The sequence below is a fragment of the Podarcis erhardii genome, assembly GCF_964252035.2.
Source record: "Podarcis erhardii genome assembly, chromosome: 1".
Lineage (NCBI taxonomy): Eukaryota > Metazoa > Chordata > Lepidosauria > Squamata > Lacertidae > Podarcis > Podarcis erhardii.
In genome coordinates, this window is record NC_138497.1 from 134,536,841 (window position 1) to 134,564,370 (window position 27,530).

The window sequence follows — 27,530 nt, forward strand, 5'->3', positions numbered from 1 at the left end:
GGAGCTGGACCTCAGTGTCTGGGCAGAACGATGGGGGAGGAGATGCTCCTTCAGATATACTGGACCGAGGCCGTTTAGGGCTTTAAAGGTCAGAACCAACACTTTGAATTGAACTTGGAAACGTACTGGGAGCCAATGTAGGTCTTTCAAGACCGGTGTTATATGGTCTCGGTGGCCGCTCCCAGTCACCAGTCTAGTCTAGAGCACCAAGTTGTCTGCAATACAGAGACACAGTGGCGTAGCGTGGGTTGTCAGCACCCGGGGCAAGGCAAGTAATTTGCGCCCCCTAACCCGTGGATTTGCGCCCCCTAACCCTACCCCTAACCCTAACCCCCAGATGTTGCGCCCGGTGTGGCCGGGCCCCCCTGCACCCCCCACGCTACGCCACTGCAGAGACAGGAAGGTATGTTTTGGTTCTAAATTTAGGATTGAATATCCTGGCTTTTGCTCATTGCTTTTGCCTTCTGCTGTCTACTTATTCGCTCCCTCATCTGGGTTTCTGTATATGGCACCCAGCACAATAGGCTCATGGTTTCAACTGAGACAGAAATGGTAGGAATAGTAATGGGAAAAACTTCTGTTGTAACAATTCTGTTTACAAGGTTTCTGTTGCAAAAACCCGGAAAAATACAATAACTTAAAGAACATATGATTTACTGCATACTTTATTCATATTTTATTATTCACACACAGTTTCCAGTGGGAGGAGGACCAAAGTGGGCAGTAACAATACTTGTGAGATGCAGGAACAATGAAGCTAAACTAAAAAACAGAAATGGAGGTGATGATTGAAAGTAGAAACCTGGCGGCAGGGAAAGACAGCTTAAATCATATTAGCTTTAAGGCAGCCACTACAAATGCATCACCAAAAAAGAAGACTTACATTTGCTTAAAATGTGCACCTGCTGATTTATATGTACAGTGGTACCTCTGGTTACGAACTTAATTCATTCCGGTCCATTCTTAACCTGAAGCACCCCTTTAGCTAATGAGGCCTCCCGCTGCCGCCGGAGCACAATTTCTGTTCTCATCCTGGGACAAAGTTCTTAACCCAAGGTACTACTTCTGGGTTGGTGGAGTCTGTAACTTGAAGTGTTTGTAACCCAAGGTACCACTGTATAGTATAAATCTGGATATAATTGTTATAATTTGATCAGAAATGCAGAGAATATCATCTTACTGGGAAAGATTGTGACAACTGACCAGTTGACCTGTGCGCCTGCCCATGTGCTCTGTAGATGGGCAGATTCCAGGACCTGATTCAGGGCCAGGCAGTCCATCAACAGGAGGGTGGCTCTCCAATAAAGGACTGTGCTCTGAGTCTCTTGCAGACCTTTGCCTTCAATGGACAGCTATTCTCTGTAAAGTAGGACACATGGACACTGACTGCGTCCAATCACTCTTCCCTAACTCAAAAGCATAGCCCCCCCCACCTGCTTTCTCACTTGTGCAGAAAGATATGTCTTCTGTCCGGGGGGGGGGGGGACTGGGAGCAGTATCTTGAAGACAATTTATATATATATATATATATATATGCAGGTTTTGGTGTCCTCGGGTGTCTTCCCGTGTAAAAGTTGGGGTGTCTAGGCGACGTTTCGACGAGGTCTCACTCGTCATCTTCAGGCTGGTGCTTTCGGCTTCTTGTTACTGGAACAGAGCAGGATCTCAGTGTTTGAGTTCCTATAAATACTGTAGAGGGGGTGTGGTGTATAGCCTCCAATGTTCTGGGCAGAGAGGAAGTTCCCAGGCTAGTGTGCCTTTTCTTCTTTTGTTCCTTAATTACTTGAGAGATATCTTGAGTGATTTCTTGAGTGATATCCTGAGTACCACTTAGGTGGGTCATTAGGTGTGGATTAGTTGCTAAAGTCTTTGTGTCTTGACCTCTTGAACTTTGTGAAGAGTTTTCATGAGAAGATGGCTGTACTGTACTTAGTTGTGCTCTGGCTTGGCTTCGTGTATAGGGGCGAGCTGTGGTTTTGTGGCTTGTGTCAGCCAGATCTGTGTAGGGATTGCAGGGGGGTGCAGCATCCGGAGGTGCCACCATGGATTGGCTACTGGATGGTGTCTGTAATTCATCTGTGGAGAGGGTCTGGGTTTGGGTCTGGTGTGGTTGATTGGTGTTGGCGTTCTGTGTGCCTCTGGATCTGGTGTCAGTTTTTGTGGGGAGGGCTAATTTCCAGATGTCTGGCAAGCGGGATGTGTCGTCACGCTTGTTCATGTTGTGAGGGTGTTTCTCTATCTCGATGGCTTCCATGATTATTCTCTTGTGGTGATGTTCCGTGTTAAAGAGCAATTTGGAATCTGCAAAATTAATTTCGTGTCCTGTTTCTTTCATGTGTTGGAAAAGAGAGGAAGTTTTTTCTTCTTTTTTGACGGCATTCTTGTGTTCTGCGATACGTGCATTTATTCGTCTGTTTGTTTGTCCAATGTACGTGGCTGGGCAGACTTTGCAGGGTATTTCATAGATCCCTTGGTTTTCCAACTGGATTTTATCCTTGGGGTTTCTGAGGATATTGGCTATTTTTTGGTTGGTGCAAAAGGCTGTTTTGATATTGTGTTTATGGAGGATTTTGCTAATTTTATCTGTAGTGCCCTTGATATAAGGAAGGAGGGCCATGCCATTGTTTTCTTCTGTGTCTTGGTTTTTGGGGGGTGTTTCCTTTTGGATTAGCTTCGTAATCCTGTTTTGCTGGTATCCATTGGCAATTAACACGTTTGAGAGATTCTGTAACTCAGTTGTCAAGTGGTCTTTGTCAGCCAGGCGTTTGGTTCTGGAGATGAGAGTCTTGGCTACGGAGTTTATTTGTGCAGGGTGGTGGTGTGATTGTGCATGTAAGTAGCGGTTGGTGTGTGTTTTTTTCCGGTAGATAGTGTGTCCTAGGGAGCCATCAGGTTTTTTGTAGATTAGGACGTCAAGGAAGGGAAGTTGGTTGTTGGCTTCTATTTCCATAGTGAATTGTATTTTGGGGTGTAAGTTGTTGAGATGTGTGAGGAAGCTATCCAGTTTTTCCTTCCCGTGTGGCCAAATTACAAAGGTGTCGTCAACATATCTGAGCCAAAGTTTGGGTTTGTGTTCTGACTTGTCTAAAGCATTGGTTTCAAAGTGTTCCATGTACAGGTTTGCGATGACCGGTGAGAGGGGTGATCCCATAGGTGCTCCTTCTATCTGTTTGTATCTTTGTCCATTGTGGATGAAGTACGTGTTGGTTAGGCAGTGGTTGGTCAGGTCCAAGATGTATTCGGGGGGATTGTATTTGTTTTGAATAGCTGTCAAGGCTTCATTAATGGGCACTTGTGTGAAGAGAGATACAACATCGAAGCTCACAAGTAGGTCATTAGGATGTAGGTTTTGCTTCTTTATTGTTTCTATGAACTGGAAGGAGTTTGGTACGTGTGAAGAGATGGATTCTGCATAGGGCTGAAGTTGCTTGGCGAGAAATTTAGCGAGATTTTGTAGAGGTGAGCCTACCTGGAAAAAACCACCAAATCCAAAATAAAAGCCTCTCCTATCAGTGAAGAAATCCAGCTAAGAATCATCCCCAGAGAAAAATCATCCAGATGCCCCAAACTCTACGGCCTCCCCAAGATACACAAAGAAGGAACACCACTCAGACCAATAGTCAGCTCCATAGGCTCACCTCTACAAAATCTCGCTAAATTTCTCGCCAAGCAACTTCAGCCCTATGCAGAATCCATCTCTTCACACGTACCAAACTCCTTCCAGTTCATAGAAACAATAAAGAAGCAAAACCTACATCCTAATGACCTACTTGTGAGCTTCGATGTTGTATCTCTCTTCACACAAGTGCCCATTAATGAAGCCTTGACAGCTATTCAAAACAAATACAATCCCCCCGAATACATCTTGGACCTGACCAACCACTGCCTAACCAACACGTACTTCATCCACAATGGACAAAGATACAAACAGATAGAAGGAGCACCTATGGGATCACCCCTCTCACCGGTCATCGCAAACCTGTACATGGAACACTTTGAAACCAATGCTTTAGACAAGTCAGAACACAAACCCAAACTTTGGCTCAGATATGTTGACGACACCTTTGTAATTTGGCCACACGGGAAGGAAAAACTGGATAGCTTCCTCACACATCTCAACAACTTACACCCCAAAATACAATTCACTATGGAAATAGAAGCCAACAACCAACTTCCCTTCCTTGACGTCCTAATCTACAAAAAACCTGATGGCTCCCTAGGACACACTATCTACCGGAAAAAAACACACACCAACCGCTACTTACATGCACAATCACACCACCACCCTGCACAAATAAACTCCGTAGCCAAGACTCTCATCTCCAGAACCAAACGCCTGGCTGACAAAGACCACTTGACAACTGAGTTACAGAATCTCTCAAACGTGTTAATTGCCAATGGATACCAGCAAAACAGGATTACGAAGCTAATCCAAAAGGAAACACCCCCCAAAAACCAAGACACAGAAGAAAACAATGGCATGGCCCTCCTTCCTTATATCAAGGGCACTACAGATAAAATTAGCAAAATCCTCCATAAACACAATATCAAAACAGCCTTTTGCACCAACCAAAAAATAGCCAATATCCTCAGAAACCCCAAGGATAAAATCCAGTTGGAAAACCAAGGGATCTATGAAATACCCTGCAAAGTCTGCCCAGCCACGTACATTGGACAAACAAACAGACGAATAAATGCACGTATCGCAGAACACAAGAATGCCGTCAAAAAAGAAGAAAAAACTTCCTCTCTTTTCCAACACATGAAAGAAACAGGACACGAAATTAATTTTGCAGATTCCAAATTGCTCTTTAACACGGAACATCACCACAAGAGAATAATCATGGAAGCCATCGAGATAGAGAAACACCCTCACAACATGAACAAGCGTGACGACACATCCCGCTTGCCAGACATCTGGAAATTAGCCCTCCCCACAAAAACTGACACCAGATCCAGAGGCACACAGAACGCCAACACCAATCAACCACACCAGACCCAAACCCAGACCCTCTCCACAGATGAATTACAGACACCATCCAGTAGCCAATCCATGGTGGCACCTCCGGATGCTGCACCCCCCTGCAATCCCTACACAGATCTGGCTGACACAAGCCACAAAACCACAGCTCGCCCCTATACACGAAGCCAAGCCAGAGCACAACTAAGTACAGTACAGCCATCTTCTCATGAAAACTCTTCACAAAGTTCAAGAGGTCAAGACACAAAGACTTTAGCAACTAATCCACACCTAATGACCCACCTAAGTGGTACTCAGGATATCACTCAAGAAATCACTCAAGATATCTCTCAAGTAATTAAGGAACAAAAGAAGAAAAGGCACACTAGCCTGGGAACTTCCTCTCTGCCCAGAACATTGGAGGCTATACACCACACCCCCTCTACAGTATTTATAGGAACTCAAACACTGAGATCCTGCTCTGTTCCAGTAACAAGAAGCCGAAAGCACCAGCCTGAAGATGACGAGTGAGACCTCGTCGAAACGTCGCCTAGACACCCCAACTTTTACACGGGAAGACACCCGAGGACACCAAAACCTGCATTCCTGTACCCGTGAAAATCTACGAAAGCAAATATATATATATATATATATATATATATATATATATATATATATATATAAAATAATAATAATAATAAAATTTATTGAGATTTTACAAAATCATAAAAAATACAGCAAAAAAGGAAAAAAAGAAAATAGAAAAATACAAGATACAAAAAACAAAAAGTGGATAAAAAAGAAAAAGAAAAAAGAAAAAATCCATCTTTCCTTTTTTAACTTTAAAGCTCATTACCTTGTTTCCTTGACCTCCTCACACCTCCCCACTTTGTATTCCCCTTTACATAATCAAATCAGCAAATCCTTGCCCTCTTTCAATTTATCATCTTTAACTTTGTATCTTAACATATCACAACTCAAATATCTTCATCCATCAATTCATTTTTGCATACTCTTTCTAACTTGATCACTAATGCCACTTATTTTTAATCCAACATCATTTTAGCATTCATAAATTTTACACTGTTTCTGTAGATAGTCTTTAAATTTCTTTGAAGACAATTTTGAGACAAAAGGTGGTGGAGAAAAAGGTTAAACAACCTCTCACACTGAATCCGCCAACCAATATTTTTAAGTCAAGAAACTTAAAGGATAACGTATAGTTTTGACTGCAGATTCTGTTCACAGCCAATTTTAGATTAGACAAAGCCATTGAAAACAATGGGGTCAAGAAGTGTCCCCAAGTCTGTTGAGCTGTGAATGTTGTTTGTCTTCCCTTGTTCAGCTGAAAGAGGACCTGGCTGCTGTCATCTTCCGATATCGGGTGCACAATAGGAGGTCTGTGGTTTTCTTAGCCTCTGGACCCTACAAGTTGTTGAGGGCTGCTAGGAAGTATTTTGAAGTCTTTGTTCTTTTATATGAGCTCCCTATTTTTATATACAGTACCAACATTGCCATAGAAAACTTTGTTACATTGCAGTTTGGTATCTCACTTCAGGACAAAGCATCAAATTGAATGACTGGTTGGAGCAGTCTGCTACTGTTTCAATTGATGAGGGAAATATGTAGCCTGCCTTATATTGACCCCATTCTGGGGGGTGTGTGTGTGTGTGTGTGTCTGTGTGTCTGTGTGTCTGTGTGTCTGTGTGTCTCTCTGTCTTTGTAGCTACACCTGAAGAGTCTTGCCATGCTGTGAAGCTGTTAAAAACACCAGCACAATAGTTGGCAAAGCTAAAATATTGTTGTACATGAATGTGTTGTGTGAGTAAAAATGCAAATTTATGCTTGAATTGCATAGAGTTAATTTAGCTTCCTAGTGCATGGACAGTGAGCAGACACAGTTCAATGGAGGTTTCCTTTTCCACTGGACCTGACAATAATTGGTCAGATTGAAAGGCTGGGATTTTAGCTTCAGTGAGAAAGAGCAAAAGCACTAAACAGGCAGAGGCACCTGTGGTGGGAGAGTTTTCTGGTAGGCAAGCTGCAGCCACGGCACATGGGGTTGTTTGGTTACGTATAAAGTAAATATAAAGTACAGTGGTACCTCGGGTTACATACGCTTCAGGTTACAGACTCCGCTAACCCAGAAATAGTGCTTCAGATTAAGAACTTTGCTTCAGGATAAGAACAGAAATCGTGTTCCAGCGGTGCGGCAGCAGCAGGAGGCCCCATTAGCTAAAGTGGTGCTTCAGGTTAAGAACAGTTTCAGGTTAAGTACGGACCTCCGGAACGAATTAAGTACTTAACCCGAGGTACCACTGTATAAAGTATAGCCTGCCTTTATGACGTTCTAGACACTAAGACAGTTACAAAAATGGTGAAAGAGCTGTAGCAAAACTCTAACATATTCAACATTAAGCACTACCATTCTCTCTCTAAATTAGGCTGCTTAAAATTAGTATAAACTTTAAAACTTAATGTTGCAAATCATCTCTATGCATAAAAACACTATATAGAAGACTTGACACAAAATATTGAATAGAATAATGCAAAATGTTATAATGCAAAATGTTGCTGGCTGGTGAGCGTGGGGTTTGTGAACACAGTTGGTGGTTCTTCTGCATCTATAACAGCAACACGTGGGAAAGAGTTGCTCTTTAAGGTATGCAAAAAGAGGCATGGTCCAAAGTCAAAGCAAAATGAGAGGCACCTGTCTAACAGTGCTGGAAAACATTTTTTTTGCATGCCCAAAGTCAAATACATAGTCATGCTAATCTTTCTCAAGAATGATAGATTTGTGTAAATATTTTCTTTAATTAAAAAGACACTTTTATAAAATATCACCGTGATTACAAAAGGAAGAAAAAAGCAATCCAGGGTAGTCCCAGTCTAGTTTTTGTGGTGCTACCTTTCATGAATGATGTAAATAGAAGAATTTAGATGTTTTTTCTATATTCTTGTACAACCACTTTCTCCCCAGCTCTGCATACTGCAAGAGATGACCCATAAGTTTTAGGAAACCATATTTCCTCAGTGCCACAAAGGAAACCCTGCACTTAATGAAAAATATTTGCTTCCTTCATAATTACTTGCAATGAAATAGCCACCTCAAAAGACCTGTAGTAAGCTCCCCTCCTCACCCCTTGTATTTTCCACTCCTTCTCTTCTATTAGATCTACAACCTTGCCTGGGTTAGTGAGAAAAAGCTATTGCAGGGGGATCTGTTGGAAGGATTAATGGGGAGATGGGGTGGGCTTTTTGATGCCCTATCCCCCTACTTCCATCAGAATTTGCTCATGAGCATGTGCAGTACAACAAAATGAAGGCTGGGTTTGTTTTTTGCCCATATTCCCTATCCAATTTCTATTCAAAAAGTAGACAAGATAAATCAAAATTCTGTAAATCTGAGGATCAGATTCTGATATATGTCATTTAGTACCTATGTAAGCCTGAAATACAAAAAAAGGAAAGGCAAAGGTTGTGTCTATTAAGGCAAATCCGCAGTGGTGCAGAATGCTTAGAAACCTGGCTAGAAAAGAGTGTGCTTTCCCTCTCCCTTTGTCGTCAGTGCCCTGAGCATGGCTCTTCTGCCAAATCAGCAGCAGGAATTGGCTCGTGTCATGCATGTGATTGGACTCGTCCAAAGAGAAAGGAAGGCAACTTTAAACCTGCAGCTGTGGGAACCGAGAGGATTTTTCTGAGCCTGGTACGGTTTGTGGGGGAGCAAAGGGGTTAAGAAGTATGGATGGCAAACACAGTGCTGTTACTGCAGAGAATCTTTGTTCTCTCCCTGGGAGCCACCTTGCCCTGAAATGCTGGAAATGCACAGCATGGCTATAGCAAGTCACTTAGTACATGCTTAGTACATGGTGTGCCTGTGGACACATGAGTGGGATTGGAGGTCATGGAGAAACACACTTGCTCTCACAGAAGATGTACAATTCTGACATTTCCCCTCTAGGGATTAGGGAATTTGATGGCCTGGACATTGGAAATCATTATGCTGGTATTAAAATAGGGCAGGCTGCAGAAAAATGATGGTTATGGGCTACCTGAAAACATTACTGTTAAGGAAAATATGGTAAAGGAAAATAATGCACACTGACTGTGTGGGACTATGACGGGCCCAAGGTCACCCAGTGAGTTTCATGGCTGAGCGGGGATTTGAACACTGGTCTCTTACATCCTAGTTTACCAGTCTAGTACACTAGTCACCACAAGGTGAACTAGGTGCAGGCTTCTACCATAATAAATGGATTAGTCTTTAAGTTGCACAAGACTCTCTTGTTTTTTCTGCAAGAGACTAATGCAGCTACTCCTTTCAAAATTGTTATCAAGGAAATGTAGCACTAAAAATCTCAGGTTTGATATTTTATTGTCTTTGAAAGAGAATCTGAAGTTTCAACTTCACCAAAAGCAACATGTATTTAGGTTAACCCATTTCAAAAGCATGGAAAGAGCTCAGTAATGGGGAAAACTGCCCTCGGCTATGCATGAAGTAGCTGTTTAATGGAGATTTTAAAGCTCAGGCTGAAGAAGCGTTTGCCATTGAAGCTTCTCCTACCAGCAGGTTGAACTATATTGCTGAGAGGGGGACATGCTGGCTTGAAATTCCACTAAATAAGCTTACTAAATGTCCACAAGTTATTCCAAATTGCAGTGCTGAAGCTATCCTAAGAGTTATTCCTGTATGCATATTGTTATTGCAGGGGGGCAGCAATTTGTCAGGTTTAGCTTCCTTTGGAAGGAGCTCACAGAAGGCTTATGGCATCTGTCGTATTTCAGTTTATTTACAAATATACAAACACAGCTTAAACTCTGCAACCCAAGATAGGTGAAAAGTAGTACAGCAACACCTGGCTACTTTAAATAAATTCAAATCTCCAGGGGCTGGTGAGCCGCACCCAAGGGTACAAAAGAAGCTTGCGGATGTAATCTCAGAACCTTTGCCCATGATCTTTGAGAATTCTTGGAGAACAAGTGAGGTCGCTGCAGACTGGAGGCGAGCAAATGTTGCCCCCATCTTCAAAGGGGGGGGTGACCTAGGTAACTTACCGACCGGTGAGCTTGACATTGATACTAGGGAACATACTAGAACAGATAACTCAATGTTCGGTCTGTGAGCATTTAGAAAAGGTTGCTGCGATTACTAAGAGCTAGCATGGGTTTCTCAAAAAGAAGTCAATCAAACAAACAAACAAGTCATGCCAGATATCCATCCATCTCTCTCTCTCTTTCTCTCTCCTTTCTCGCTCTCTCCTTTCTCTTTCTCTTTCTCTTTCTCTTTCTTTCTTTCTTTCTCTCTCTCTCTCTCTCTCTCTCTCTCGGATGGAGTTACAAGCTTGGTGGATGAGGGGAATGCTGTGGACATAGTGTATCTTTATTTCAGTAAGGTTTTTTTACAAAGTCCCCCATTATATTCTTACAAGGAAGCTGGTAAAATGTGGGTTGAATGGGCAACTGTTAGGTGGATTTGTAGTTGGTTGACTGAACAAACCCAAAGAATGCTCATTAATGGTTCCTTGCCATCATGGAAAAAAGTGGCAAGTATTCATCTATCCTTACCTCGTTATTTCTTGTGAGAACCAGGAAGTAGTGGGAGACATTTTGGTCAGTTACTAGGCAACCACCCATATGCCTTTCCTGCTGTTCCTCCTTTCATGGTTATGGGCCTGAAGACTTGCTGGAATGAAGAAGGCTGTAAAATTAAAACTGTGGTGACAACAACAACTGCAACCCACTTAGTAACTGTCCAGGGGCCTATTTACCATGGAGGGTAGGGAGGAGCCAGCTGGGGGACCCATTTGACCCAGTGCTTAGCTCACACTCTCCAACATGTCCCAGAGGGAAACTGGAACACACATCTTTCAGGGCCACAATATCATGTTAGAGCATGGTCCCCCCAAAACGGGATGTCCCAATTAAATTGGGACAGTTGAGGGGTATTTACTATAGCTTTAGCTTATGCATTCTCTAAGCTGGCTGTTAACTCTGCATGTAGCTCCTTCCGTGGTCCTACATTGCCTCTTTAAAAGCCCCAGGCAGAAGTGGATCCGCATATGAAAATGCCCCTTTCCTGAAATGTTGCGTTTTCCAATACTGCTCTGTTGGATAAATTAGGTTCCCCATCCAGGCTACAGAAACCTGACCATGTGACACTTTCTGTTTCAGCCCTGGCAAAACAGGGCTGGCACTCACTTCCAGTTGCTTCTCTTTTTATCAGGTACTGAGGGGAAACATTTCCAGCAGCAATTGTCTCATTACCTCAGTCCTCAATGTTGAACCCATGGTAGTGTCTTGGGCCACTATATTCTACTGACTCCCAGCAAGGGATTATCATTAACCCCAGTTTGTAAACAGATAGGGCCTAAGTGAGTGCAAGCATAAATCAGTGTGAAGAGAAGTGACCACGTAAAATATGTTCCTGGAGAATGGTATGAATTTTAAGCAGGACATTTGAACAAACCATTCAAGGCTAATTCACACATTGCAGTCCTGATGTGGGAAGCCCTGACATACTTCTTCTGGCCAGTGACCCCACATGGTGACTGCAACAGCTGAGAGAAAGATGTGGAATAAATGGCCCTTGCACTCTGCAATCCTAGTGGAGGCTGCTATGAAGAAAGCTCTTGATGGTTCTCTCTAGGCATTCAGCCTGGACACATAACAGCAAAAATGTGTCAGAGAATAGGGGTGTGCCAGGTTGCCAGGCACATCTGGGCAAACGGACTTACAAGCTGCCTCCATTCTAAACACAAAGCCTGGGCAGGAGTGGGAAAGTCCAGTACATTCAGAAACATAGGGAGGCAATGAAGCGCATGTTCTTGCCTCACCCGCTATGACTTTGTCCCTTGCAAGACTGAACTCCAGAAGAGGGCTAATGCAACCAGGGTGTCCGTGGTGAGAAGCTCACATAAATTATGGCTCCATAACATAAAAGTGTTTTCCACAGCCTCTCGTCTGGAGATTAAATATGAGCATCACCCCCACAGTTTTCCAAGATAGATGCCTTTTAAATTTGTGCTACATCGTTTGGGTGACTAAACCTGAATATAGAGAGTGTTTGTGTTTGTGCTACATGAATCAAAATGTGGCCTGTTCCAAGTTCCTACTGTAGATTTTCTCTACCTTCCACTCCCCTCGAGGCAAAAAATTATTGTGAAGTCTTCCTGCAGGACTGCAAAGTCCTAATAAGCTCTGTCAGTTTCTGCTAGTCTGGGCCACACACTGGATGATGCGGGTACTGAACTGTTAAATGCAATAAATCAAAGCCGTATTCTCTGTTCCCAAACTCTTCCTTTGATGGGCATATTCAGTGGGGCAGCTGAGGCTTCAGCCAAATCCATTTGCCAGTACAGTACAGTAACTGGAACACATCTTATTGAGAAAGCATCAGGATCCACAATTGCACCATGCAGACAGTAAAATCCATGTCCCAAAAAAGACAAGGATCTTCTCTAGGTCAGGAGCCATGGTCATAAATTGAATGTATCTCACAGTGTGGTCGTTCACCATTTATGTTTCTTTGACCTTTGACATTCCAGTGCAACTAGTCACACTTAACTATTCACAACAAGAGCTATTATTTATTATAGCACAAAACACTGTTGGGTTCATTTTTATAACTCATTTAGATCTTCAGATATTGAAAAAGATGAATGTTTATAACTGTCAGAATAGAACTGGACATCTTGATCAGCACTGAGGGACACACCAGTCACAACATCAGTTTATTGCCCCCATTAGGAATGCTATCAATTTAGCACCCAATTCAAAATGAAGCACTTTTCAACCTAGAGTGGCAATTCCAGACTAAATTGCTGGTGTGGAAGCAACCCCTTTTGTGTTTTAGCTCTTGCTGGGATAATGTATCATACTAAGAAGACACATTAGGAATTTATATGCTGCCCTCTCAGGATAGCTTACAACAATAATAAAAAACAAATTGAAAATAATGGAGTAAAACAGGTCAATCAAACAAAAACAGCATAAAAACAAATAACACTAATTAGGCAGGAGCAGACTGAAAGGTGTGGAAAAATAAAAAAAGAAAGTCTTCACCTGGCATTGAAGACATGAAGGTAGGTACCAGGTGACCATCTCGGAGGAGGAGTGCAACCATGAAGAAGTTATTTTCATCCGTTGCCCCCTCCCACACCTGGAGGCACCTGAAAAAGGGCCTCCAAAGATATTAAGGTCTGGATGAACCTTAATGCAAGCATGTGAAGTCAGTCTTCTTCTTCTTCTTCTTCTTCTTCTTCTTCCTCTTCCTCTTCCTCTTCCTCTTCCTCTTCCTCTTCCTCTCAACAACCACATTGCATGTTAAGGAATAGTGAAGGAGATTTGATGGATCTCTCCACTGTTCTACATACATTATCACATATTTCGGCAGCATAATTTAGTTAAATATAGTAATCCACATGTGTCTGAAAATGTATTTTCAGAGATTACTGAACCATAAAAATCTCCTTCTTCCCCATTGCCATCTCTGACTTGACCATGATATGCAACATTAAATGATAATCCTGAGTTGTTTGCTCCATATACCATCTTAGCTGCTAAAATATAATGCTTATAATCACAGGATTAGGACCTAATAGGAGGATCGGGCGACAGGCAGTGCCGCAGAGAGCATGCAAGAGGGTACTTTTAAAATGTTCTCCAATCAAGAGATGGCTGAAAAAGGTCATGGAAATCAATGTTTTCAGCTCATCAGAATTTTAGTTTGCAATCACTAACTGATGAAGGCTTTAGGGTAACGCCACAAGCTTAATGGTTTAGGGAACATGCATAGTTATAAATAAAAAAAAATAAGATCTCATCTTTCTCCCTGAAGCAAACATTGACACAAAAATGCAGCTTAATATTGAATTAGCAACTGGTCAGAACTGCTGTTTCTTGCTGACCATGTTAAGCTGAATTTGTGGGTTTACATCAAATGGCCATTATGTGTTAGATATCTCATGGGAATCATGAGCAAAAGCAAACCTCAAGTGTGCAGAATTATCCCCCAGATGACCTTGTGCTGTGGTTGTATTCTGGCATGGCTGCTCCATTTATAGCATTGGTTTTTATTCTTAATCTTAGAAAGAAGTACTGTTATCACTGAAATATAAATGCAAATATTATGAAACATATAAAGCACAGGACTAAAATATCACATATTCCCCATGCAATAGCAATTGGGCAGACTACCATCTTCCAGAAGAACAAGAAATGTATGCCCTTCCTGCGTGTTTCATGGCCAGCTGCTACACCTGAGGCTAATGAATGGTATTAATGCTACTACATCTTCAATGACATAAGGACGGTTTGTGCATTTTGAATGGGTTTTTAATGTAACACTGAGATTTTATTCAGCTGAGAAGCAACTAGTAAATTTCTTTAACCAAATAAACAACTCTTCCAGTGACAGGCCACACGCTTCTTCCTTTTGGAAGGGGGAACCTGCTATTGGCCATGGAGCATGCTGAGCATCTTCTCTTGTGAGCACAGCATGGTGCCAGCTATGGGAGTTTCCCATTGGGCAATAATCACAGAGGGTCCCATGACTGCTGCTGGGGGTGAAGGCTGGGAAGGAGGGGCTCATGCATCTCCAGCAGTGTGGGAGCTGCTTCAGCATATGGAACCAGGGGACCAGCACTGATCATGTATGTCTTTCTCATTGATAAATTCTGAGAGCCCTGCCCACACAGTCACATCCGTTGCGTGCACAGCCCTGCGGTGTAGAATCACACCATGAAGCAGCACTCCCTGCATATGAATCAAACCCTTGCTGGTTCTTCAAGAATAATAATAATAATAATAAATTTTATTTATATCCCGCCCTCCCCAGCCGAAGCCGGGCTCAGGGCGGCTAACAACACTAAAACAATACAACATTATAAAACATTATAAAAATGAGTTAAAAACAAAATTAATGGCAACCATAAGCTAAAGAACCATAACAAGAACCATAACAAAGGTACAGACTCTAATTAGAAAGGTCTTACAAAGCTTCTGAAAGCTACTCTGGCCTTGTTTAGACTTAACGCTAAACTATGGTTAATGTTAGTAAACCATAGCTGAGGTATCTGACAAACAATCACTTGATTCTTGGATTACTATGTTGTAGAACACTTAAAGGCATCAGCAAGAACTGCTAAGGCCGCACACTTTTAATCTTCATGTGTGCAGGCAAGTGCCTGGAGAGGGCTTCTGTTCCCCCTGGACCTCTGGACATTGATGGTAAAATGGGTACCAGGAGTGGTGATTCTGATTAGGGCGTTAATGGCATGGGACGTGTGGCAAACCATCATGGGAAAAGAAGGGTTTGGCAGAAGGGATTTGCTCTCTTTCTATTGTCTCTCCAAACAACAACAACTGAGGAGTCAAGGGCATCCACAAAATAGGCAGTTAAATGCAGAAATAACTGACATACTGTCAGGCCTACTCAGGCAGGTAAGGATGTCCCAGTTCCCTTCTCAGTTCCTGACAGCTTTTTTGTGACCCATTTCCAGGCTCATTGAAGACAGATGAGTAGGTTTCTGTTGCTTGCCTTCAGCAATTCTGGCCTTTGCAGTGTTGCTGACTTGTTGGTTTTGCTACCAAATGTAGTGGATTTTCAAAAGTGCATTCAGTGGGGTAAATTTCTGCCCTGTGGTCAGTTGGAGAAGCTGTGTGTCTTCTTCTTCTTTTCCCTTAGCAGAGGTCAGTGGTCTTTTTTTATTATTTTCAGTGACATTTCTGAATTGAGTTGGAAGCTGGGGAAATGATGTTTCTCGAGAGACGACAAGGCTTGTCTTATTCTGGCCAATAAAAGCCCAAGGAGGATTTGAATCAGTCAGAAGAGTTCATGGCCAAGTGGACGGTGGCACGGTCTCTCAGGCGCCCAGGCCACTGTTTGCTCCCACTAGATGTCTGTGGTCTTCAGAGAAGATCAGACCAAGAAGAGGGGGCTGTGGCCTTCAAGTCCCGCAGGTAGGCTTCCATACAGGCACCTTGTTGGCCACTGTGAGAACAAGGTGCTGGAGAACTAGACGGGCCTTTGCTCTCATCCAGGAAGGCTCTTCTTAGGTTCTTGTTTTTATTACTAAGGTGAGGACAATAGCTGGTTTGGTTTCCAACCACCAGCCAAGGTAAAAATAACAAATACTTTTGTAGCAACTTAAAGACTCACACACCTTCTCCTCCTCCTCCTCCTCCTCCTCTTCTTATTCTTCTTCCTCCACCCTTCATCCAAAGAACTAATAACTCCCTGCCACCGCTACCCAAGCATATGTATTGAAAAAAACATCTGAATGCCTGGTTGAAGAGAATCATTTGTGTTTCTTACAGCATAAGCTTTTGCAGGCTAGAAAAAGAAAAGTTTGGATTTGATATCCCGCCTTTCACGCCCCTTCAGGAGTCTCAAAGTGGCTAACATTCTCCTTTCCCTTCCTCCCCCACAACAAACACTCTGTGAGGTGAGTGGGGCTGAGAGACTTCAAAGAATTGTGACTGGCCCAAGGTCACCCAGCAGCTGCATGTGGAGGAGCGGAGACGCGAACCCAGTTCCCCAGATTACGAGACTACCACTCTTAACCCCTACACCACTCTGGCTCTCGTAGACATAGGCTACTACCTATGTCATCAGATATGTGGTTATCTTGAGTTGCAGGCATATATAGAGATGGGTGAGGATTGTGAACAGAGAGGCCAGAAGGAAATTAAATGAAATTCATTCCTATACTGACCATGGTGATTATATATTTAACAGTGGCCATTCATAAAAAAGCCCCAGTGGCATTGATAAGACAGGCCCCTTGGCCTCCATAAGCTACCCATACCTGTAGAATTTCTGACTGGACCATTAACATTTCCCCTTCCTCCATGCCTCTCTACCACTTTACTCACCCTCTGCAATTCCTTGAGCTATGACATTCATTCCTCTCTCTCCAGCTCTCCCTGGGCAACACAGGCCCCAACTGCACATGTGTGACAGCTTACCCAGTGCTTTCTTCTGGGGCTACGCAGGGCTATGCACACCCCTAAACATTTTGTGAATCTTTGTACTTTTGTTCATTTACTGTATTTACTTTTCCCAATTTGAAGTATAAAATTATGGTTTTCTTGAGTCAAAATGAGAAGACCCCCTAAACATTTTTAAAGAAAAAAAGCACTGGGCTTACCTATGAACATCACAAGCTAACATTGGCTGGGAAATGCCTATGGATATGGTCTGATACCCTATGTTGAGATTAGCTCATGCTTCTCTACTACCATGTAGGTGGATGGTTGTCAGTGGCAGAATAATGTGACCTAAAGAACCCATTGAATTTTGAATTGGCATATGAGTTTTCCACTGAAATCACCTACTTAAGATGGGGAAATGGGATAGCAAGACAGAATTCTTCCAGCAGGTGATGTATGTGTCAGTCTAGTGCTACCACTTTAGAGCAATGAGATTTGGTTGCTGAACCGGATCCTAAGCAGGCAGGAATTTCCCATTGGAGTGAATGGGGCCTACAGCCAGATTCTAAAATATTTATCTGTATGTAAGAGGCAAAAACAGGTGAGCTGAGCAAACTGCATATGGTCTTCCCCTATGTGGTGCATTTACTGCATATGGTCTTCCCCTATGTGGTGCATTTACTGGCTTGCACTTTCAAAGTCCCTAAATGGAATCATAGAAAGCTATGCCATGACTTCTTTTAAAATAAGCAGAAGACAAAAGAATCAACGAAGAAGAAGAGCTTTGGAAAGCTGGCTTAGAGCAGAAAATAAAAGCTATTATTGTGACGCTTTTGAACAGCATGTTTGTAAAACATGTTTTTTGGCTTTTGTCTACATCTGTGTCTGCAGGGAATTGTCAATATGTTGAAGAGCACATGAATTCAAAGTAAAAAAAAGCCTTTTCTATATTGTGACCCATGTTTTCATTCAGCTCCTGAATTCAGACACAAAATGCATACCTTTCACCAGTATGATTAAGAAAAGGCTAATGGAGCTTTCCTACACACTGAAGCATGAAGCATGTATAATTTAATAACGCTGATAAATCTTAAAGCCAGGAGCATTTGGCGAACACATGACCCACTTTTTTCAATCTATTGGAAACATTTACATAACAGCCTGATTCTCAGGCTTTTCGTTTTCTAGATAGAGGAAGAAGAGACAGAAGCACATTTGAACACCTTAAACTCGACATGCCTCAAATAAATTCTGCCATTAAAGACTTAATAGAGCATTCTGGCAAGCCTTTGCTCTTTCTCCATGCACCAGGATCACTCACTGGGGGCAAAATGGACCCACTGAAAAACAGGAATAACTACTGGTAGATATCTTGCCCAGTCGCTGTATGAAGAATCAGTACAGCATACACATGGAGAAACAAAATGGTTTGCAAATAATAGACAGCACTTGTCCCCTGTCCTCATTACAGTTCCTTTGGGGATTAGTGTGACACAGTCTTTCTGCCTTGAGTAACTTTGCAATTTGACCATCATCACACTATATTAAAATGCTTGTGGCTTCCAAACAGCGCAGGCCTCTAATCTCCAGTGTTGCTGTTATGTCCACCTACAAGGGTGGTCTTGATGCTGATGTTACCAGACCATGCTTAGATTCACTTCCCCTTTTGCAGTTCATAAGAAGGTGTCTAACAGCAGAGTCCATCTAGCTGCAGCTGGTAGCTGTTCTCCAAGGGTTGGGAAAGGGGAAAAAAAACTCTGTTGTTGTTTAGTCGTTTAGTCGTGTCCGACTCTTCGTGACCCCATGGACCAGAGCATGCCAGGCACTTCTGTCTTCCACTGCCTCCCACAGTTTGGTCAGACTCATGCTTGTAGCTTCGAGAACACTGTCCAACCATCTCGTCCTCTGTCGTGCCCTTCTCCTTGTGCCCTCCATCTTTCCCAACATCAGGGTCTTTTCCAGGGAGTCTTCTCTTCTTATGAGGTGACCAAAGTATTGGAGTCTCAGCTTCACGATCTGTCCTTCCAGTGAGAACTCAGGGCTAATTTCCTTCAGAATGAATAGGTTTGATCTTCTTGCAGCACCAGCTAAAAAAAAACTAGTCCTGCTGTATAGTCCTTTTAACTGGTGATGCAAGCTATTGAATCTGGGACTTAGATGCAAAGCACATGCTCTAGCACTGAGCTGTGATGGGCTTATAGGGTATGTGCTTGAGGCTGTGCATTTACATATAGTGCCCAGTGATAGCATTGCACACTGAATTTTTACTGCTGTGGGCAACACATGTACCACCATCACAAATGTCAAAATTTCAAACAAGTAAGCATGAAGGTCAGATCTAATGTCTAGTGTTGGTATTATTAAGCACCTGCTGAGGCCAGTACTCGAACTGGGGAGGTACTCCCCTCCCCCAGTGGTGCTTTTCCTCTTCCTCCTTGATGTCTCCATCTGTTCTGCTGCCCTCTATAGCCTGTGGGCAGTGATAAGGGCAAGGGAGCTTCAGTCGTCACTCGCTTGGATCTCTCTTAGGCAGTGATGGAGACTGGGGGAGGGGCATGGTGGCCGCGGCAAGGAGAAGGGGGACCATGGAGGATGCCATGTTGCTGAAGGGCTCTCCAAAATCCTGGGGACAGCACTTGGGTTATTTAACATGGTTCCACTTGATGTGAGAGGGGAAATAAAGTTCCACTTGAACAATCCTCAGAATCATACAATTGGGCAAACTACTTAGAGATTGTCACACAGAAGATCAGACGACGTTTGTAGATTTGCAAGAAGTTTTGTGAGGAGTATTATTGGAAGTATTGCAAAATTGGAGAAGGGGATGATTTGTTAAGAGATGTAAAGGCAATATAAAGTTAAGAAATGCATAAGTGGTTAAAACGGTGGATCATCAGAGGTCTGATGGAAGTCTAAAAAGATTGTATAAGTGATAAGTTTTGTGGTACATTTTATAATTTATATGTTAAAATCAATTTTTAAAAATTTAAAAAAGAGATTGTCACACAAGCAAGCAGTACTGTATATAATTTTTTTTTAAAAAAAGCATAAAACTTGTCATTATTGAATGGCTTGCAGAAGATAAGTAAGACCAACACCTAGATAGGAAACTTCATGGCATCTAATTTTGATGGGAATATGGGGAAATAGTTTTGCATTTTGGTAAAAGACTAGTCAAAGGAAATTGGAATCACTGTAATATAAATTTACAATCTGTGAGATCTTAAAGGGAACAAGATGTATTGTGGTTATTTAAGTGCTATTGTTTCTTTATGCTATGTTAAAGCAGAATTCTCCAGGATACCCAACTTAGTAAAATCATACGTATCCCAAATTATTCACAACTTGAGAGAGAAGAAGGAGGCAAATGGAAGATACAAAATATAGAGACACATCAAAGGAAAATTTGTTTTTTAGAATAACTAACAGCAGGGGCATAGAGTGGGGGGGCAGGGGGCCATGGACCCAGGTGCACAATTTTTGAGGGGGTACGACCCAGGCACCTCCATGCAGACACCCCCAGCATGGCACAGCCTGATGCTCCTCTATGGCCATCAAGGGCTGCGTCGACCAGCCAAACTGGCGGGCAGGTGGCTCAGCAAGGCCCTGCTTTGTTCTGGCGGGAGTGGGGTTACTCCAGTGGCGGCAGAGAGGGCAGGGCTTGTGCCCACCCACCAGCCCTGGGCACTGGTGACGGATGCTATGCCACCGACTAGGCCTGGGACATTCAGAGAAAGCTCTTCCCATAGATCACTATCAGTTTTCCAGGTTGCCAAATGCTGTTAAGTGTCCAAGACTGAAAACGTTTTAAATCTTACACAGCAACAAACAAAAGTAGCACTTTCTTGTTCTCTTTTCAGGTGGTGTTCTCCTGTAGAGTCACTTTTTCCTTGGGTCTCCGAATATCAGACTGTTTACCATACCACCACAGAAGATGGAATCAAAAGTTTCTGAAGGTGGCCTGAATGTGACGCTCACCATTCGACTGCTGATGCACGGGAAGGTGAGCGAGGACCATGTGCTTCCTTAAAACAACGTCTGATTCAGGCCCAGCAGCCAGTGATGGTTTACTTGTCTAGATGCAAATGCTAAGATTGTGTGTCCATGTCACATATATTAGTTTAGTTCTTTGACAAATATGCGATTCATAACACAACAAACCTGGAAAACTGTTTAACTGGGGAAGTTATTGTTGTCCACCACTATCAGCTGAAGGTCATGATAGCTGGCTTCTTTTGAGATAGAGGCTCCCAACCAAAGTCTCCCAGAGTTCAGACTTTATAGAGTTCTTGAAATAGTACCCCAACCCTTCTATATCATCCAGTTCCCCATGGCCAAAGTCCTTCTGTAACGCCTACTTGCAAGCAAAGTTTCTTTCTAACACTAATTGAAAGCTTCAGGGGATTAGTGGTGAAAAGTCTCTGATTTTGTCCTTCAACATCCTCACTGAAGGTTGCCAAAGCTACTTTCTCTGCCCTGGTGGTGATGGTGAGGCTTTACTTACAGATTCCCTTTCAGTTAGTTTTCTTTCAGTAGCAGCATTTCCCCAACAAGAGCCAAAAAGAAAAAGATATGTAGGGGGAACAGTATTTAAAAGTGCCCGCCTTGAGGCAATTGTGTGGGGGTTTTTAAACTGGGTTTTCTATATAGTTCAGATATCAGCATAGAACACAAAATATGCACTGTACAAATGTTATGAAATTTAATAATGAACTGTGATCAAGGCATCATTAAAGGTATTAAATATACATGTAATGAAATATCAAAGAGTGGGGTCAGACCCAAAAAAATGATTTTTAAAAAGCTTTTGGGGGAAATCAATCATATTTTTGTTTTATCCACAGAGCTTCTGGGAGCACTCAGTCCATGTTGTTTGCCTGATAGCCTTGTCTATTTCTTGAGTTTCAGTTATCCAGTTACTATAATTTTTTATAAATTCCAAATAAAAGTTTATTTGGCTGGTACTCTAGTCTAGCAATGTACTTATTATTTACAAAAGAAAGCATATTGGCAATTTTACCAGAGGCTGAATATACCAGTGGTTCCCAACCTTTTTTTGGCCATGCCCCACCTAAGCATCTCTAAAATCCTGATCTCTCCCCCCCCCCCATGACATATAATTCTTAATTTTCAAAAAGTGAAGTATTCACATGGAGAAAGCCTAAAAGGCCATTAACTGTTAACAACTCATTCTAAAATTGCCCCCCTGTGGGGCGTGTGCACCACGTTGGGAACCACAGGTCTATGTTAACCTTCCAGCCTGAATCAATGGGATGAAATGTTCATCCTGAAACTTTGGAAGCCCTAAAGAGCTCTTTGCATAGCCCCACCAGAGAGACCACGATGCATCCACTTCTGTGTGCTCCTCACCTGAGTGCAACCGAGCCATTTTGTATTTGATGGACAATACAAACAGAGTACCTGTTTCCCCGCAGAGCGTGTGAGGGATTGCCTTAGATACTGTAATGGCAGTACTTACATTGGGCTTCAAAACAAACAAAAACTTAATAGAGAGATCTGTTTTCCCCTCTTCTGCAAACCAACCCTACAATTTTATGATCTTATGATTGTCCTCCACTAGAAATGGTCGCAGGCTGGATGCACATCCTGTGCTAGGAAAAAAGAAAGTAACGCAAAACACTTGTTGCTTAATATTGTGCTTAATATTGCTTTTTACGGCTTTTTAACATTGCTTTTTAAAAAGCCCTGAAGTACACATTAAGCAACTGATTTTTAAAAGATGGTGGAAATTATTTTAAAAACTGCCATTCAGGTAAATTAGACATTTTCTGTCCGCAGCCACAGATCTAGGTCACTCCAACCGGAAAAAATATAGCAGCATAATAAATATAATATCCCAAATAGGGTGCAAAGTCTATTGCATTCTTCAAAAGAAGAGCAGTGACTAGTTTGCACCAAGAACTCTCCATCAGGAAGATACCCTCTGCGGCCCATATCATTTAATTAATTTCCATCTCAGCCAAGTATGTTTATTAATGAACGTTCTTGAATTCTTACTTTGTTGCAATTTTTCTTTTAAAACAGGAAGTTGGAAGCATCATTGGGAAGGTAATTTCTTCAAACTATGCATATTAATGCTTCAATATTGCCTGTGTTTACAAACTGCACATGTGGGAGGGAAATGCCCCTTTCCCAGCTGATTTTTTAGTACAAACAAGCTGTAGTGTGTGGTTTGGTGGAATGAGATGTGTTTACTCACTTTAGATTTCTAGGTATGCCTCCAGAATTTACTACCAGTAAATTATTTAATAGGACCACAAATAATAATCTCCATTTATGTGAAAGAGGCCAGATGGCACGCTATACCCTGCCATTTGTACAGTTCACCTACAAACAGATTCTCCTGTTAATTTAATAATTTGCTAGAAGGTCAATCAGGTAATTTCAAAATTAGATGGTTGCTGGCTGATGCAGACAGGTTTGTTACCTATAAGGTAGCTTTAGATGTCCTAGCAGTGAGAAAGCTGCAGGCTTCTTTTTTGATCCCCAACAGTATTGACTGCCAAGGGGATTAAAAAACATGATTTACTGTTTCAAGTTTTGACAACTTGTATATGTTTAGCTTACTTTTCAGTTGTCTGGTTTGTTTTTATGAGTTACATTGCAATGGCCATTGACTGCAAATAATAAAAATCCGACTGGCTGACTAAAAAGGGACAAGCGATTCAGCTGCCCTGAACTTTCTTAAGATGCAACTTCTATATTATTATTATTTATTGAATGTATATACCGCCCTATACCCAGGGGTCTCAACCATCTACCTCAACCACCCCCTAGATATCCTTAGGTGCAAGGCAGATAGAGTTTGCCTTACGTAATGGGAATAACCACGTCTTTCGTTTTATGATTATTAAACATTAACATTTATTTCAAAAATCAAAACAATCGCCTATTATTCCCCTGAGAATGGTGCTATACTGTTGTCACTCTCATTTGTTAAAGGATGCTTCCACACTAGCCAGATATTCTCTTTTAGCCAGAGCTTGATCTACAGTACCAAATAGAAAAGATTAAAAAGGGGGCAAAAGAAAAGACAGAAACAATTATTCGTAGTATTCTATATTTATTTATGCCCTTCCCTTTTCTCTGATGGGACTCAAGGCAACTTACAGATAAAAACAAGAACCACTAAAAACATAGGAAAAACCAATAATTAAAAACAATTAAACATTCATAGAATTAAAACAATATACATATATAAAATCTGTTTAAAACATACCAATAATTACAATAAAAACAGCTCAGGACCAGTCCTTTCATTAAAAGCCTGTTGGAACAAGAAAGTCTTCACCTGCTGGCGGAGATCTCTGAATGAGGAGGTGCCATATAAAAATTTAATAAAAATACATACATACATAAAATAAGATAATTCCCCATCTGGAAGCCCCCATGCACAAATGCCAGTTGTTGCTACGACCACATCTGGAATATATTTAGAAGATATTTCAAAATAGACTTCAAACATCGCAGGAGGTGGGGCTGTATTCTCTCCTCCATGTGCCATAGTGGTAACTTCTGAAGGTGTGCATGTACCAAGATGTGGGAGGGGGTGTTTCTGTTTCTTAGTGAGCACCTCAAGGGGAAGGTGTGATTACAAGAGCTATGGGAGAGGGGGAGAGAGACAGACCCAGCTTAAAAGAAGCTGTGATTACTTTCTACAAATCTATCTGGTGCCTTAATAGAGTGGGGTCAGGGAAGAGCTGTCAAGTGCCTTAGGCCAAAAACAGCTGAGCTGTCCATTAATAAATGTAGTGGCATATTGGGCAAAGGATTTGTCTTTAACAGAGCCGAATTCTAAAATTTCCTCAGTCTACAGGGCAAACAGGTTCACTAGATTTTTTATACAGGATGCTTATGTGCATCAACGGTGTGTTTTCCCAGTGTTGTTCCCTGGATACAGGGGGAGGAATTCACCGTTCCACCAGGGCAAGCATTTTGGCTTGCCAGATGGAAGGCTCTCCCTCTCCTTCTTCCCCCGCAGGCTGTTCCAGAAGCTCTCCCTGCCTCCTGAGCCAATTTTGAATGGAGGGGAAATCCTGTTACACAAGCAGCCGTCCTTGTGCACGGCTTCCGCCGATAGGACTCGTTAGTTAAATCCCTCCAATAATAAGGCAGACATGCTAAAATCCTTTATGGCATGCCTGTTAAATTTGTCTCGAAAGTGTTGATATGATTATAGCAGTTATTTTGCATCTTTTTCAGAAAGGAGAAACCGTGAAAAAGATGCGCGAGGAGGTAAGTGTCCAGTCCTTCATGGTGATGCTGTAACTTAATATGTAAACTAGTATGATGATTTCAGAAGTGCAAGATCACAGGTAAAAAGGGCCATATGTTTTTGTGTGGTTGAGGGGGTTAAGTTTCTTTTCATTAGTAATATTAGTAACATCCTGCATAGCTCTCACAAATGACAGCTGAAGGAGGGATCACGCTTTCCTGTGACATATGCTCAGGGCAGACAACTGTAGCCCAGAGATACACAACAATCTTGTAGGGCAGAGCTTTCCAAACTTTTCATGTTGATGACACACTTTTTAGACATGCATCTTTTCATGACATGGCACTTCAGTTTTACTAAGCAAACCGGAGGTTAAACTAACCCCTTTTCAGCTTCAGGAGGAATGCAGGGAGCATTCATGCAACACACCTACACACTGCTGCTGACACACTAACATGTCACAACACACAGTTTGGAAAGCTCTGCTGTAGGGCATGTATTGCTCGTAAGATGTTCTGTTTGGGGGTTTTTTTCACACATGGTTTTACAGATATTTTTCTTATATCCAAGGTAAGATATGAGTAGACATTACATGAGTAAATATAACTAGGCAGATTATCTGAAGAAACATAACTAAGCAGGTATCTGAAGAAGTGTGCATGTGAAGGAGATTATGTGTTGAAATATTTTAGTTGATATTTTAGATTGTAAAATGCTATTTTATTTATTGATTTGTTTTACCTTGTGGGCTTATAGCCGAATAAAGTATTATCTATCTAAGTGCATGCACACGAAAGCTTATACCCAGAACAAACTAAGTTGGTCTCTAAGGTGCTACTTGACAATTTTTTTAACTTTTTAATTTATTTAAGCAGATTAGCTTTGACATCATGTGTACTTCACATGTGTTGATTTTATAAATATGTGGTGCAAATAATATATCATATGTATGACGAAGTGTGGTCCTTCCATTCTAGAGTGGCGCACGAATCAATATTTCTGAGGGAAATTGTCCAGAGAGAATTGTCACCATAACAGGCCCCACTGATGCCATCTTCAAGGCTTTCGCCATGATTGCTTACAAATTTGAGGAGGTAAGCAAGTTATGTAATAATTTTACAAGTAGTTAATAGATAGGCACCTTGTTGATGAAATGCCTTCACAAAACTGCCCATCAGCCCAGGAGTGAATGCAGACCTTCTAGCTGGAAAAGACGCCCCACTCTCACCTGACAGGACAGAAGCAGCCACCTTGGGCAGTAGAATCCAAGGGGCAACAACGCAGGAGCCGCTGACAAAGCAACTGCGGTGAAGGCTTCCAGGTTTCAGGGAGGTCTTGTGAAAGCCCTGTGAAATCTCATGCAACCTCACAAGATTTCACAGGGCTCTTTCAAGATCCTGCCAGAACCCAGAAGCTGCCACTATGCAACCCTGGTAAGCAAGGCTTGGGGTGGGGTGGGGGGTGCCAAGTGGCAGGCACACAGGGCAGTGAAAGGGGACGTGTGGCACCTGCTTATAGGCATCCCTGGCAAGGTATGTTGTGCTTCTCAATCCAGTTTGCAAATGGTATAGACTGATTTCTTTAGGATGCTGGCTACACAAAATATAGTTGAGGTGAAGGGAGGTTACATTTTGTTTAGTTCTCTAATAGGGACGCGGGTGGCGCTGTGGGTTAAACCACAGAACCTAGGACTTGCCAATCAGAAGGTCGGTGGTTCGAATCCCCGAGACGGGGTGAGCTCCCGTTGCTCAGTCCCAGCTCCTGCCAACCTAGCAGTTCGAAAGCACGTCAAAGTGCAAGTAGATAAATAGGTACCACTCTGGCAGGAAGGTAAACGGCATTTCCGTGCGCTCCTCTGGTTCGCCAGAAGCGGCTTAGTCATGCTGTACGCCGGCTCTCTTGGCCAATAAAGCAAGATGAGCGCCGCAACCCCAGAGTCGGTCATGACTGGACCTAATGGTCAGGGGTCCCTTTACCTTTACCTTTTACTAATCTTCCAGTTCTATGATATTGTGCTAAATGTATAGCAGTTACAATCTACGATAACAATAAACTTATTCTTAAATCAGGAGAGTCAAGCAATTATCACGTAAGCTTTTGAGAGATTCACTTCTTCCTTGTGTGCAGGCATGCTTTCTTGCCTTCTCAACTTAGCAGGAATGGAACAATTCTGTTTATTCACTCACAGGCTCATAAAAATGTCCGCCTCATTTTAAATAAGGTAGCATTGTCATCTGCATCATAAGGCATTTTCTTTCTTTCTGTTCAAAGGATATAATCAACTCAATGAGCAACAGTACAGCTACCAGTAAGCCACCCGTAACGTTAAGGTTGGTCGTGCCAGCAAGCCAGTGTGGGTCGTTGATTGGAAAAGGAGGCTCCAAGATTAAGGAAATCAGGGAG

At 42.3% G+C, this 27,530-nt stretch overlaps 2 protein-coding genes across 34 annotated transcripts in view; one reads left to right on the forward strand and one right to left on the reverse strand.

Moving 5' to 3' along the window:
* Window positions 1-10,594, reverse strand: part of LOC309340142 (uncharacterized protein) — a gene marked incomplete at its 5' end in the record, with an annotated part of 166,873 nt that extends 156,279 nt beyond the window's left edge. Inside the window, 2 exons of the mRNA XM_081858704.1 lie at window positions 1,891-3,469; window positions 10,526-10,594. Coding sequence (XP_081714830.1) covers window positions 1,891-3,469; window positions 10,526-10,594 — 1,648 coding nt within the window. The remainder of the gene's footprint in view (window positions 1-1,890; window positions 3,470-10,525) is intronic.
* PCBP3 (poly(rC) binding protein 3) overlaps window positions 1-27,530 on the forward strand; it is a gene marked incomplete at both ends in the record, with an annotated part of 74,690 nt that overhangs the window by 15,621 nt on the left and 31,539 nt on the right. For 25 of the 33 annotated variants that reach the window (XM_081848725.1, XM_081848714.1, XM_081848734.1 and 22 more), the window contains 5 exons: window positions 20,752-20,894; window positions 22,937-22,960; window positions 25,115-25,147; window positions 26,105-26,221; window positions 27,399-27,530. In XM_081848725.1, the coding sequence (XP_081704851.1) occupies window positions 20,826-20,894; window positions 22,937-22,960; window positions 25,115-25,147; window positions 26,105-26,221; window positions 27,399-27,530 (375 nt within the window). Of the gene's footprint in view, window positions 1-15,191; window positions 15,401-15,840; window positions 15,920-15,953; window positions 16,037-16,058; window positions 16,078-16,580; window positions 16,615-16,659; window positions 16,679-17,323; window positions 17,346-20,751; window positions 20,895-22,936; window positions 22,961-25,081; window positions 25,148-26,104; window positions 26,222-27,398 lie in introns of those variants that run through there. The other 8 variants (XM_081848733.1, XM_081848732.1, XM_081848731.1 and 5 more) reach the window with 8 other exon arrangements.